The 12,116-nt window shown below is 49.1% G+C and overlaps 1 protein-coding gene across 1 annotated transcript in view; it reads left to right on the top strand.

Moving 5' to 3' along the window:
- The window catches only part of cep89 (centrosomal protein 89), an 81,361-nt gene extending 72,561 nt beyond the window's left edge, over nucleotides 1–8,800 (top strand). Inside the window, exon 20 of the mRNA XM_084682483.1 lies at nucleotides 7,045–8,800. Within this exon, the coding sequence (XP_084538609.1) occupies nucleotides 7,045–7,393 (349 nt within the window). The 3' untranslated portion in view covers nucleotides 7,394–8,800. The remainder of the gene's footprint in view (nucleotides 1–7,044) is intronic.
- Nucleotides 8,801–12,116: the final 3,316 nt, after the last annotated feature.

Here is a 12,116-nt window from a genome sequence, read left to right as displayed (position 1 = left end):
ACGGAGCGATGGGCGAGCGACAGAGGGACGTCTGCCCTTTTGTCTGTTTGACTTGTGTGTGAGTGTCAGCACCAACTTCTCATGTTGGTCCTCATGCTAGCTGGATTGGAGAGACAGCATCACCTCAGTCTCTCACCTCTGGAGACTGAGCTTGACTTGAAGCTCTGCTCTGCTGCGTTTCGTACCCTCACACACACACCTTATAACACACACCTCATAACACACACACACATCTCATAACACACACACACCTCATAACACACACAAAGGGGTGCAACAGCCCCTGAAGCAAAGACGGCCTTTCTCAAACATCAATATAACCTGTTATTGCATCAGTTGATGGTTACGCCGTTTACTTGATCTGTAGCTAGTGTGTGTGTGTGTGTATATGTGTATATATATAACTGGCCCGTGTGTGTGTATATAGTTACCCTGTGTGTGTGTGTGCATGTTTAGTTTGTATGTGTGTAGTTGCAGTGTGTATGTACAGTTTACGACTGCGTATGTGTGTGCTTGGTGTGTGAGCCCACACCCCAGGTCATGTGACTGCAGGACGGCATCAGGGGGAAGTTTCCTCCCAGACTTCCTAACATTGTTCTAGTGGAGGCAGCTGTCCTCAGGGCCTGCAGACACTGTGTTACAGCCCTGACGCTGTGTTACAGCCCTGACGCTGTGTTACAGCCCTGACGCTGTGTTACAGCCCTGACGCTGTGTTCCAGCCCAGACACTGTGTTCCAGCCCTGACGCTGTGTTCCAGCCCAGACACTGTGTTCCAGCCCGGACACTGTGTTCCAGCCCAGACGCTGTGTTCCAGCCCGGACACTGTGTTCCAGCCATGACACTGTGTTCCACCCCAGACACTCTGTTCCAGCCCTGACACTGTGTTCCAGCCCAGACGCTGTGTTGCAGCCCTGACGCTGTGTTCCAGCCCAGACGCTGTGTTCCAGCCCTGACGCTGTGTTCCAGCCCAGACACTGTGTTCCAGCCCGGACACTGTGTTCCAGCCCAGACGCTGTGTTCCAGCCCGGACACTGTGTTCCAGCCATGACACTGTGTTCCAGCCCAGACACTCTGTTCCAGCCCTGACACTGTGTTCCAGCCCAGACGCTGTGTTGCAGCCCTGACGCTGTGTTCCAGCCATGACACTGTGTTCCAGCCCAGACGCTGTGTTACAGCCCCGTTGAAGGGATGTGTGGTGGTGTTGCAGACTGCAAGAGAGGTTATTCTGAGGGTGCATGAAATCAACCCCTCTACTCTCTCTCTCTCTCTCTCTCTGTCTCTCTCTCTCCCTCTCTCCACACAAGTCCTCCATCTCCCCTCTTGTTTCCAGATCATCCCCCCTCCTCCTCCTATCCCCTTCCCCCAGCCAGCCGTAAATGATGGTGTTGTCATCTGTGACGACACGGTGCAACTTTAGGAGAGCTTTAAACAGTCGCAGTCGATTCCCCCCCCCCCCCCCTCCATCCCCAGCTAATGCATTTGACTTTCACAGCCTCTGCCCAGACACTAAAACACTGTTTTCCTCCTCCTCACTGCTCTTCTATCCCCTGCATCAGCCCTCCCACCCCTGCCCCCTCTCCTCTCTGTTCTTTTCTGCCCACCTTGGCAGCCAGATACCCTGCACTGGACACCAAAACAAACAAGCTCCTATCGATTCTGGATTTGGGCAGGAGGGAAGAGGGCAGGAGGGGGAAGATGGAAAGTGCCTGAAAAGAGAGAATGAGTGGATTCTTTTTGGAGGGCAGAGTATCTACGACAGTCATGCCGGGTAGCGTTTAGCTTTGCGACAGCAAGAGCCTAACCACGGTGATGTTAGAAAGCACAAGAATGATGATTCTCCCAGTCATGAAAGGGCTGTAATAAATATAGAGTACTCAGCCTACTAACTGCACTGGGACAGAGAGGGAGAAAGGGGACATAGAGAGAGAGAGAGAGAGAGAGAGAGAGAGAGACAGAAAGGGGGGGGGGTGGAGAGAGGGGGGGGATGCAGAGAGAGAGGGGGGATGCAGAGAGAGAGAGGGGATGCAGAGAGAGAGAGGATGGAGTGAGAGTCAAATCCTCTAGTGTTTTTATCCCTCTCACGTCAAATAGAGTTTTACGTGATGACTTCCCTTGCAGGCGCCGCCCCCTCCACCCGGACGCGGGTCTAATAACCGTGTCAGTTCATCTCCACTTGTCAGCTAAATGAAGATTCGCCACTTGAAATAATGACGCTCTGATTCTCTCTATATATATTTCTACGTCTGTCACTCATTCTCTCTCTGTCTCTCATCTCTCTCACTCTGTCTCTCACTCATTCTCTCTGCCTGTCTCATGTCTCTCGCTCTCTGTTGGATGTTGTAACTCTCTGGGTCCTCCTGTCCTACATGAGAAACCTTTGAAGGGGATTCACAGTCTGGGTGGTTTAGTCCCCCAGCCCCCCTCCCCGGGTTGGGGAAGGTTGCCCGGTTACTCGGTGGGTCAGATAGAGTCGATAAACGCTAAGTATTCAAGCTTGGAGGCCAGCAGGAAGTGTTGCTGGAAGACATTGATCTTCCCTACACCATAGCCCCTCCCTGCTGTCCCTTCTCATTCAAAGGCCAGCTCCCTGATGAAAATGTGAGAGAGAGAGAGAGAGAGAGAGAGAGACAGAGAGAGAGAGACAGAGAGAGAGAGACAGAGAGAGAGAGAGAGAGAGAGAGAGAGAGAGAGAGAGAGAGAGAGAGAGAGAGAGACTGAGAGAGACAGAGAGACAGAGAGAGAGACTGTGTGTGTGTTTAGTCTAGCTGCCCAGGCCAGTAGAAAGAACCTGTGAACATGCCAGGGCAGTTCAATAGCTCACAGTCAGCTCAGGTGGCTGCAGACTGTCAAATAGCACACAGGGAGCGGTAGACTTCCAAAACAAGAGCGCTGTCCTCTCTCTCCCCCCCCCCCCTCCTGGCCCTCACACAGCTCTCTCTCCCCTGCTGCATTGCAGTCCACACGCACCACCACACGGAAAACGCTTCTCCTTCCTTTTCTTGGATAAGCGACAGTTGTTTTGTAGATGTACACTGGAGACTAAACAAACGAGATGAAAACCTGCCGATGTCTTAGAGACACAAAGGAGATGTATTTCGTTTTCAGTTCCAGTTTTATCGGACTGGGGTGTAATCACTGACCGTAGAAATACAATAGAGATCAGAATGAGAACTAGATGTGACAGTTGGGTTGGTTGTATCTCTGTGGTGTGTATGAGTCTCAGAAAACAATCTAGAGTGCAGCACAGTGTCTGAGTGGATCGTCCTGGTGTCATTACCAGAGAAGGGCCCCTGTGTGGGTTTAGCTGGGGATGAGAGAGTGACCAAACTGGGTCAACTCTGGAGGGCTGGGAAGGAGGGCATGTGATAGGAGGGAAGTCAGGTGAGGAGAGACAGAGACAGACAGGCAGAGACTGACCGAGGGAGGGAGGAAGGGATCACAGTGTAGCTGTCGCTCCAGCTTTAGTCATCCGTCCTGGTTAGGATGTTGGGAGGGCAGGGGGTCTGAGGGATGGATGAATCAGTCCTGTGCTGTTCTCTCTGTCTGCTGGGGGTCTAAGTGTCCATTGAAATCCCCCTCTCCTTCTATCTCTTTTGTATTTCTCCTTCATGCAACCTTGTTTTTTCCCTCCCATGCTTTTGTTATGCCTTGCAGTCTGCCTCTCTCTCACACACCAAACACACACATACACTCCCGCACACACACACACACACAGTGGAAGACACTTCAGTGGAGGGGCTTGGCATGTTGAGCGAGCCATTTGCTGATGATGCACAATCTCTCTGCTGCAGACTGCAGAAGGGCACCTGTAGGGCAGAGAGAGGGGGGGGCAAGAAGGGGGGGGAACAGACTGCAGGAGAGTGAGAGCGGAGTCAAGAGAGAGAGAGGTCTGCATTCCACCATGTCCTAGTACCACCAGCACAGCCTCTAGTACCACCAGCACAGCCTCTAGTTCCACCAGCACAGCCTCTAGTTCCACCAGCACAGCCTCTAGTACCACCAGCACAGCCCCTACCACCACCAGCACAGCCTCTAGTACCACCAGCACAGCCTCTAGTACCACCAGCACAGCCCCTACCACCACCAGCACAGCCTCTAGTACCACCAGCACAGCCTCTAGTACCACCAGCACAGCCCCTACCACCACCAGCACAGCCTCTAGTACCACCAGCACAGCCTCTAGTTCCACCAGCACAGCCTCTAGTACCACCAGCACAGCCTCTAGTTCCACCAGCACAGCCTTTAGTTCCACCAGCACAGCCTCTAGTACCACCAGCACAGCCTCTAGTTCCACCAGCACAGCCCCTACCACCACCAGCACAGCCTCTAGTTCCACCAGCACAGCCCCTACCACCACCAGCACAGCCTCTAGTTCCACCAGCACAGCCCCTACCACCACCAGCACAGCCTCTAGTTCCACCAGCACAGCCCCTACCACCACTAGCACAGCCTCTAGTACCACCAGTACAGCCTCTAGTTCCACCAGCACAGCCTCTAGTTCCACCAGCACAGCCTCTAGTACCACCAGCACAGCCTCTAGTTCCACCAGCACAGCCTTTAGTTCCACCAGCACAGCCTCTAGTACCACCAGCACAGCCCCTACCACCACCAGCACAGCCTCTAGTTCCATCAGCACAGCCTCTAGTTCCACCAGCACAGCCCCTACCACCACCAGCACAGCCTCTAGTTCCACCAGCACAGCCCCTTCCACCACCAGCACAGCCTCTAGTTCCACCAGCACAGCCCCTACCACCACCAGCACAGCCTCTAGTACCACCAGTACAGCCTCTAGTTCCACCAGCACAGCCTCTAGTTCCACCAGCACAGCCTCTAGTTCCACCAGCACAGCCCCTACCATTACCAGCACAGCCTCTAGTTCCACCAGCACAGCCTCTAGTTCCACCAGCACAGCCTCTAGTACCACCAGCACAGCCTCTAGTTCCACCAGCACAGCCCCTACCACCACCAGCACAGCCTCTAGTTCCACCAGCACAGCCCCTAGTACCACCAGCACAGCCTCTAGTTCCACCAGCACAGCCCCTAGTACCACCAGCACAGCCTCTAGTACCACCAGCACAGCCCCTGGTACCCCTGGCTAAATCTTGTCGTTGAATACAGCCTCAAACGTCAAAAAACGTTGGACACAAGTCGCCCTCAAGCAAACTATTCTTACGCACCAGTTCACCGTTCATGACCCCCCCACACACACACACACGCACAGCATGGAACTACAACACTCCCCAGTCACAGGGCGATTACTAGGATGCCAACCCCTCCATAATCACTCTATAATTCACTATAATGACACACACACAGAGGACAAGATGCACTCCAGGGACCTCTTCAGTGACGTTGCCATCACACACACACGTGTACGTATATGATTACACTATCCTTATTACAGTCAGCCTGTCATGGTCGTACGTCCATGCCAGTAAGTGTTCCCTCTTGTTAGGCCTCACAGACACGTCTCCTCTTGCGGTTCTGTCTTCCCTTCTTCTTCTCCCCTCCCTCTCTGCTTCCTCTCTCCCTTCCCTTCTTCTTCTCCCCTCCCTCTCTGCTTCCTCTCTCCCTTCCCTTTTTTGCATCCCCTCCCTTCTCCATCTCTATTTCTCCCTCTCTCTTCTCTACCTCTTTCTTTCTCTCTCCCTCTTTCCTCCCCTCTCCCTTTTCTCTCTCTCTCTCCCTGATCTCTTCCCCGTGAGTGCTAGAGGAAATGAGGGATGTGCCCTAAGGATGATGGGGATGATTTCCCTACCCTCCTTCCTGTCCAGAGCCCCTGGTCTCCATAGCCCCCCTTTATAGCCGTGCTGGGTGGCTGCCTGTGCCCATTCAGCCTCTGTCAGCCAGGGAGAAGACAGGGAGAATTGATCTGGTCTGATGAAAGTGGTCTCTCTTTTTATCTCTCTCTCTCTGTCTTTCATGGTCAACCTCGCTCTCTTCTCTATTCTTCCCTTTGTTCTTTCTCTTACTGTTCTCTCTCCCTCCTCTCTCTCCCTCTCTCTCTCTCTCTCTCTCTCTCTATCTCTCTATGCTGATTTACATACCATAATGTCACTATACATTCCCGCCCCTCCACCCCCAGTATTTCAGCAAGCTGTAATTAATTGCTGGTTGAATGGGACATTTATTTGATCACATGACCCCTTGTCCTGTTGCTGTCAGCCCTCTCTTAGCAAATGGCCCTTAGCAACCCCTTGCTTCTTGCTTGACGACTGTTTGACCTATGGGACGAGATTAGCTTGACCCAGGCCTTATTGACGTCAGAAAGATAACTAATAGGAAGTTGATGATAGTTATTATATTTGCCCACCGCGTCCTCTTATTCTGTCATGGTGGTTTGCAGCTTGTGTATCCTCAGAGTGGGGAAGTGATCCCTAATGTGCAGCCGAAGGGTTTTTGGGCGGAGTCGGGGGAGGAGTCCCAGAGCTCTCAATGCGTGAAGTTGGCATGCTCTGGGTCTGCTCTCTCCCTGTTTAAATGAACACTGCAGTATGATCCTGTCAACTGAACTAACAGTTTCAACTCTGGATCCTTGATCCGTTTCTTACTTACCTACCTACTCTCTCTCTTGTGTCTCTCTCTGTATCTCTCTCTCTCTCTTGTTGCTCTCTCTCTCGTGTCTCTCTCTGTATCTCTTTCTCTCTCTCGTGTCTCTCTCTGTATCTCTCTCTCTCTCTCTCTCTTGTTGCTCTCTCTCTATCGTGTCTCTCTGTATCTCTCTCTCTCTTTCTCTTGTTGCTCTCTCTCTCTCGTGTCTCTCTCTGTATCTCTCTCTCTCTTGTTGCTCTCTCTCTCTCGTGTCTCTCTCTGTATCTCTCTCTCTCTCTTGTTGCTCTCTCTCTATCGTGTCTCTCTGTATCTCTCTCTCTCTTGTTGCTCTATCTCTTGTGTCTCTCTGTATCTCTCTCTCATTCTTTTAAACATTTGTCTGTCTAGATAAGTTGTTCCAGGGGTCTCCACGACGATCCCGCTTTGTGTTCTTGTCTGTCCTCTCTCCCTTCTTCACACCAACCTCTCTCTCCCTCTCTCGTCCCTGTGCAGAGAGGTGGAAGATGAGCTTGAGGTGGTGTGGCAGGCGGCCACCAGGGAGAACCAGAGGATCAGGGAGGCCTTGCTGGAGCCCAGCCCCTCCGCCGGGTCCTCCAGCCCAGCCAGAGGGCTCCAGGGCCTGGGTACCTGCCACTCCTCCCCCGGCTGGCTCTCCAACCCCCAGGAGCTCTCCCCCCCGCCTCGCCCTGACAGCTCCGGCCCGCCCCCCTTTGCCTCTCGGGGGAGCAGCGGGGGGCGCGGAGCCCTCCAGAGAAGCCCCATGTTCAGGGCGGACTCGGACCAGCACCGGAACCCGTCTTCGGACGAGAGTGAGAAAAACGCTATGGACTTCTACTCATAAAGACCATGTGTTGATTCAAAGAAACTAGAATGTTTTACTTCACTTTATTTTAACCACATATTCAGACTAGGGTATACGAAATTCAATTCAACGACACAATCTTAAATTATGTGTTTGAATCAATACACTGCAGCACAAATATACAGTTTAAAAACACCCTCCCCGTATGTTACAGTAGCAGTTTGCCTCACTGCACTTCCAATACACCCTCCTACAATCTGTGTTTACTTCACAGAGACCTCCTGATAGAGCAACCTTCCTGACCCCCTCCTTGATCCCTCCCTCCCTCCCTCGCTCCCTATCTCCCTCCCTCCCTCCCTCTCTCTTTCTCTGATCCTGACACTAAGGCTGAGAACACAATTGCTATCGGCCAGATCACTTTATACGTCAATATGACCCTTTTTCGAACCCTTTTTGCTCGACTTCCTCAACGGCCAGCGGCGTCCTGGCCATAAGGACGACCCTGCATCTCCAGACGTCAGAGCAGGCCCAGTCACAGGAGGCAGCAAACCAGAGGAGGTGTCATCAATTATACACACATCTGAAAAGGAGAAGAATTCTACTAAAGCATTGCTCCACACGACTGGGTCTGTGTGTGTCTGTGTGTGTTTGTAGTGTGTGTCTGTGTGTGAGTCTCTCATCTTCAAAGTGTCTGTTTTTACAGAGCCCAGAGCATGCTGGGCATGTTGTGCACAGTAAGAGACTGATGTCAGACACACACACACACACACACCACATGCAGACACACACCACACACACCACACGCAGACACACACCACACACACACACCACATGCAGACACACACCACACACACACGCCACATGCAGACACACACCACACACACCACACGCATACACCACATGCAGACACACACCACACACACACACCACATGCAGACACACACCACACACCACACACACACACCACATGCAGACACACACCACACACACCACACCACACACACACACCACATGCAGACACACACACACCACATGCAGACACACACCACACGCTAACACATGTAAAGATGAATCAGGGCTCCCCACAGCTCAACTCCATTATGATTACTTTTGGACTCCAGTACTAGCATGTTGAATCAAATGCTGTCCATCTCTTTCAGGGACTGAATATTTTACCCCTTCCCACCCTCCCATCCTGGAAATATCATTTTAATCTACTCAACTGCACCATCTTAAATAAATAGCACTGAAGTCAAGTTATATCAGCAGCAATGTTTGACTGTTATGACCTGTCTTATCAGAGGAAGGATGATAAGACGGAGATTCCATTTGCTCTTATGAACTCTCTTTTATGATCCGGCCACTCTGCTGACGATAAGTGTTAATCTAGCACAGACTGTTGATAGAATTGCCAAGGAAATGTACTTTACTCGTAGTATTGAAAAAGACAAAAACTATTTATAATTTTAAAATTGTATATGCAAAGCTCTATTTTCAATTTGTGTGTGCTGTGATGTTGAATAAATCGGATACATGTGACTGGTTTTGTAGATTGTATTGTTACACCAACCCTAACCAATTAAGATTATTATTATACTTTTTTTTTAAAGATTATTCCAAATGAAGTAAACTGTAAGCCTCTGATATACAGTGAGGTGTGTAAGAGAAAAAATAATTGATTTTTTTGTGTGAAAAATAAATTATTGTACCCCTTTGTTTTTGATATTAGTCATTTGACATCAGTAATTCAACATCAGTAATTCGCAATATAGATTCATTTTAATAGCCTGATGCTCTCTGCTTGCTCTCCCCCGAGTGTTTCATGGCGCAAACCACTGATCCTGTCTTAGGGAGATTGTTTCTGTCACAGTTCAAACAAGGTTGGCGGTTATTGGGTCAAGAAATGCACGTCATGAAAGGCTACCACAAACTTGCTACAGGGGGGCTAACGCTAACTATACAGGAAAACTCATGATATTCCCTCCCACGGAGTTAGCATCATGCTACGATAGCAATCTGCTGATGTCACTCCGACGCAGCATTTTGACCATGACGAGGTCACAGGGAGGGTCGTCATGGCTGCGCTGTGGAAGCTTCTAGAACCTGGTGATCTTGCGGTCGGAACGTCACCTTCGGGGCAAAGCCGTCTTTACAGTGACAGTCACAGTAAAGTCTGTGATCTTTAAAAACCGTCATTAAGCACTCACGTCATGTCTCTGATTATATACGCTACCTTTTCTTCTTTCCTTTTTTCCACATCTTTTTCTAAGGTGACACATTGACAGAGGAGTCCTGTCTTTCCTGACAAGTTAGTATGTTTTCAACCCATCACTACCACATACTATGAGGTTTAATATTGGAGTTCATGTTACATATTTAATAAAGTGTATTGGCCTGTGTACAAAACCATTAAATGGCCATGAATGTATTCAGGGGGGGGGGGGGGGGGTGATAAAGAGTCACCAGGTCTTTTCCTGTGATTATACCTAGGGCCACTCTGTTTGTTTTCCTTTGCTAATGTGTTTTACCATCCCATGTTAAGTGACAATAAGGTGCATCTGGGAATGAATGTGTCTGGTTTTACGGTTTTTAATTATTATGACTGCTTGTATTTTCTCCATTTGGATTATCTACTCTTCACTAGGCTGTCTTTGATGTCTGGAACACTGTCTGGTCGGAATAGCGATGAGCAGGATGTACATGTGGGTCAGGTCTAAGTAGGCGAATGGGCTATAAAACTAAATCCTGACTTGTTGCAAAGCTCGGCAGAGAAATTAATGGACTGAAATTACTTGTCATCATGAGGTTTGGTAAAAAGGTCTTAAAAAATAAAAAGGAATCAAGGAAGAAAATAAGTTGACCTTGATGACTGGCATCCGTTTGTGACGCTTCTTACTTCTCCTGTTTGTTGTGAGACAACAGAGACTTCAGTCTGGGTGTGGATGCTTGTCTCCCTGGCGGATGAATCCTCTTGGGAATTTGAGTTAGGAGAGAATTGGGATGATTGTGTAACCTTAGCATGATTTTGTGCGGAAATATTGGGGGGGAGGATGATGGGGAGGGGGGAGGGGGGGAGGGGCACGATGAAGACCCTCAGTTCTGTAGCTCATAAAACTTGCACTAGTCCCAAGTTCATTTTGAACTTTTCCAGTACATTCCGTCATTTATGACATTTTTATGACATTTGAGTCATGACAACAGGAGGTTCTGATGAACAGCCTCAGAGTCTTATTGTTCAGTCGGCTAATTCGTGTTTGTCATTTCAGCCACTACATGTCTCGTTCTTCTCAATGTCTAGACACAACATCGGCTCTGACTGAATCTGGTGACAGTCTGAACGTTGCATAGTTTTATTTCCTCCAAACCCAAAAACCAGTCAGAACCCCTGGTTAATGGAAACAGTCTTCCTGTTCACAGTCTGACCCGCAAGAAAAGCAAAACAATGGCAGGGGGTTGTCTGTAGATAGATCAGCGGTATTGTTGGACCCATAGATATATATATACACATACACATGTATATATATATCTATGGTTGGACCATTCTGTGGAAGGATTATCGCTTAGTGACCTTTCTGTGTTCCTGCAGCCTGGAAAATGTGGAGTAATTATAGTCTGCGTCTGAAAGAAAAGAGACTTTCACAACAGATACATTTTCTCTGCATTGCTGTGTCCGATAATAAACGCAATGATCTTCCTAGTGGATGTCACACCTCTTGTACTTGCTCTTGAGAAAATGGTTTGGTCAGTCATAGGCAAGAAGGTGTGTGTGTGTCATCGACCTGAATAGAAGTACGCAGGAGTTCTCGTCAAGCATCGGTCACTGCTGTCTGTTCAGCTATTGGTCACTGTTGTCATAGCAGCTCACTGTTCAGTCGACTCCTTCTCTACAGCTATTAAAAAAGGCTTTGAAAAAGTAATTGTACATGTATGCATATATTGTTTGTCCTAAAACCTTTGTAAGTACCAACTTACTGTCCTTAGGAAAACTCAATCATGGCTGGTCAGGTGGTGGATAGGTATCTAGTTGCTCCAGGATGCAAGGATGACAGTTGGCCTGTAGCAGCTGGATAATAAAGCTGTTAAATGACACTGAAGTGAGAAGAAGGCATACAGACAGATATTATAGAACTTGTGCAATATAGTCAGCTTTGTGTGTATCTGTAGCTAATGTAGAGCCAATGAGCCGGCTGAGTGATGGAGTTATGACAAGTGTGTGTGTGTGTGTGTGTGTGTGTGTTTTACACAGTGTGTGTGGAGGGGGTTATTTGTGCATCCAAGTGTGTGTCTGTGAGGGGGAGAGAGAGAGGTAGAGAAGATAGTTAAGTGAGACAGAGATTGACAGACAGAGCAAACAAGAGCTAATGTTGTCTGTGTAAGCACGAGCATGTGTGAAGGAGGTTCAAAGGTTCTTATTGGCAGATGGATATCCAGTGCCAAAAGTCGTGCTAGTTAACATTTTTCTTAAAAACAGACCCGTCTGAAATGTGCTACTTTTACTTCAGCACTTACTAGCAGTAAACAACAAACAGCTATGTGAAATTACAACTTCATCATGTGGTCGGCCCTGACATTAAATCAAGCGGCTTGTTTTTTTTTTAAACAGCAGTCGGCCAAAATATTGAAGCGCATTACTGACATCTAGTGGTAAAGCATTGGAATGCACATACAAGCAGGATGTGACTTACGGGGGTCTGGACCCCACTAGTTAAGACTTGGATCCCCCCAAAAGAGGTAAAAACAACAGGTTGGTGGTGGGGGGGGG

This window comes from Hypomesus nipponensis, chromosome 19, assembly GCF_054491055.1.
Source record: "Hypomesus nipponensis isolate SF chromosome 19, ASM5449105v1, whole genome shotgun sequence".
Classification (NCBI taxonomy): Eukaryota; Metazoa; Chordata; class Actinopteri; order Osmeriformes; family Osmeridae; genus Hypomesus; species Hypomesus nipponensis.
Note: the sequence above shows the minus strand (reverse complement) of the source record. Positions and strands in the feature narration are given on the sequence as shown.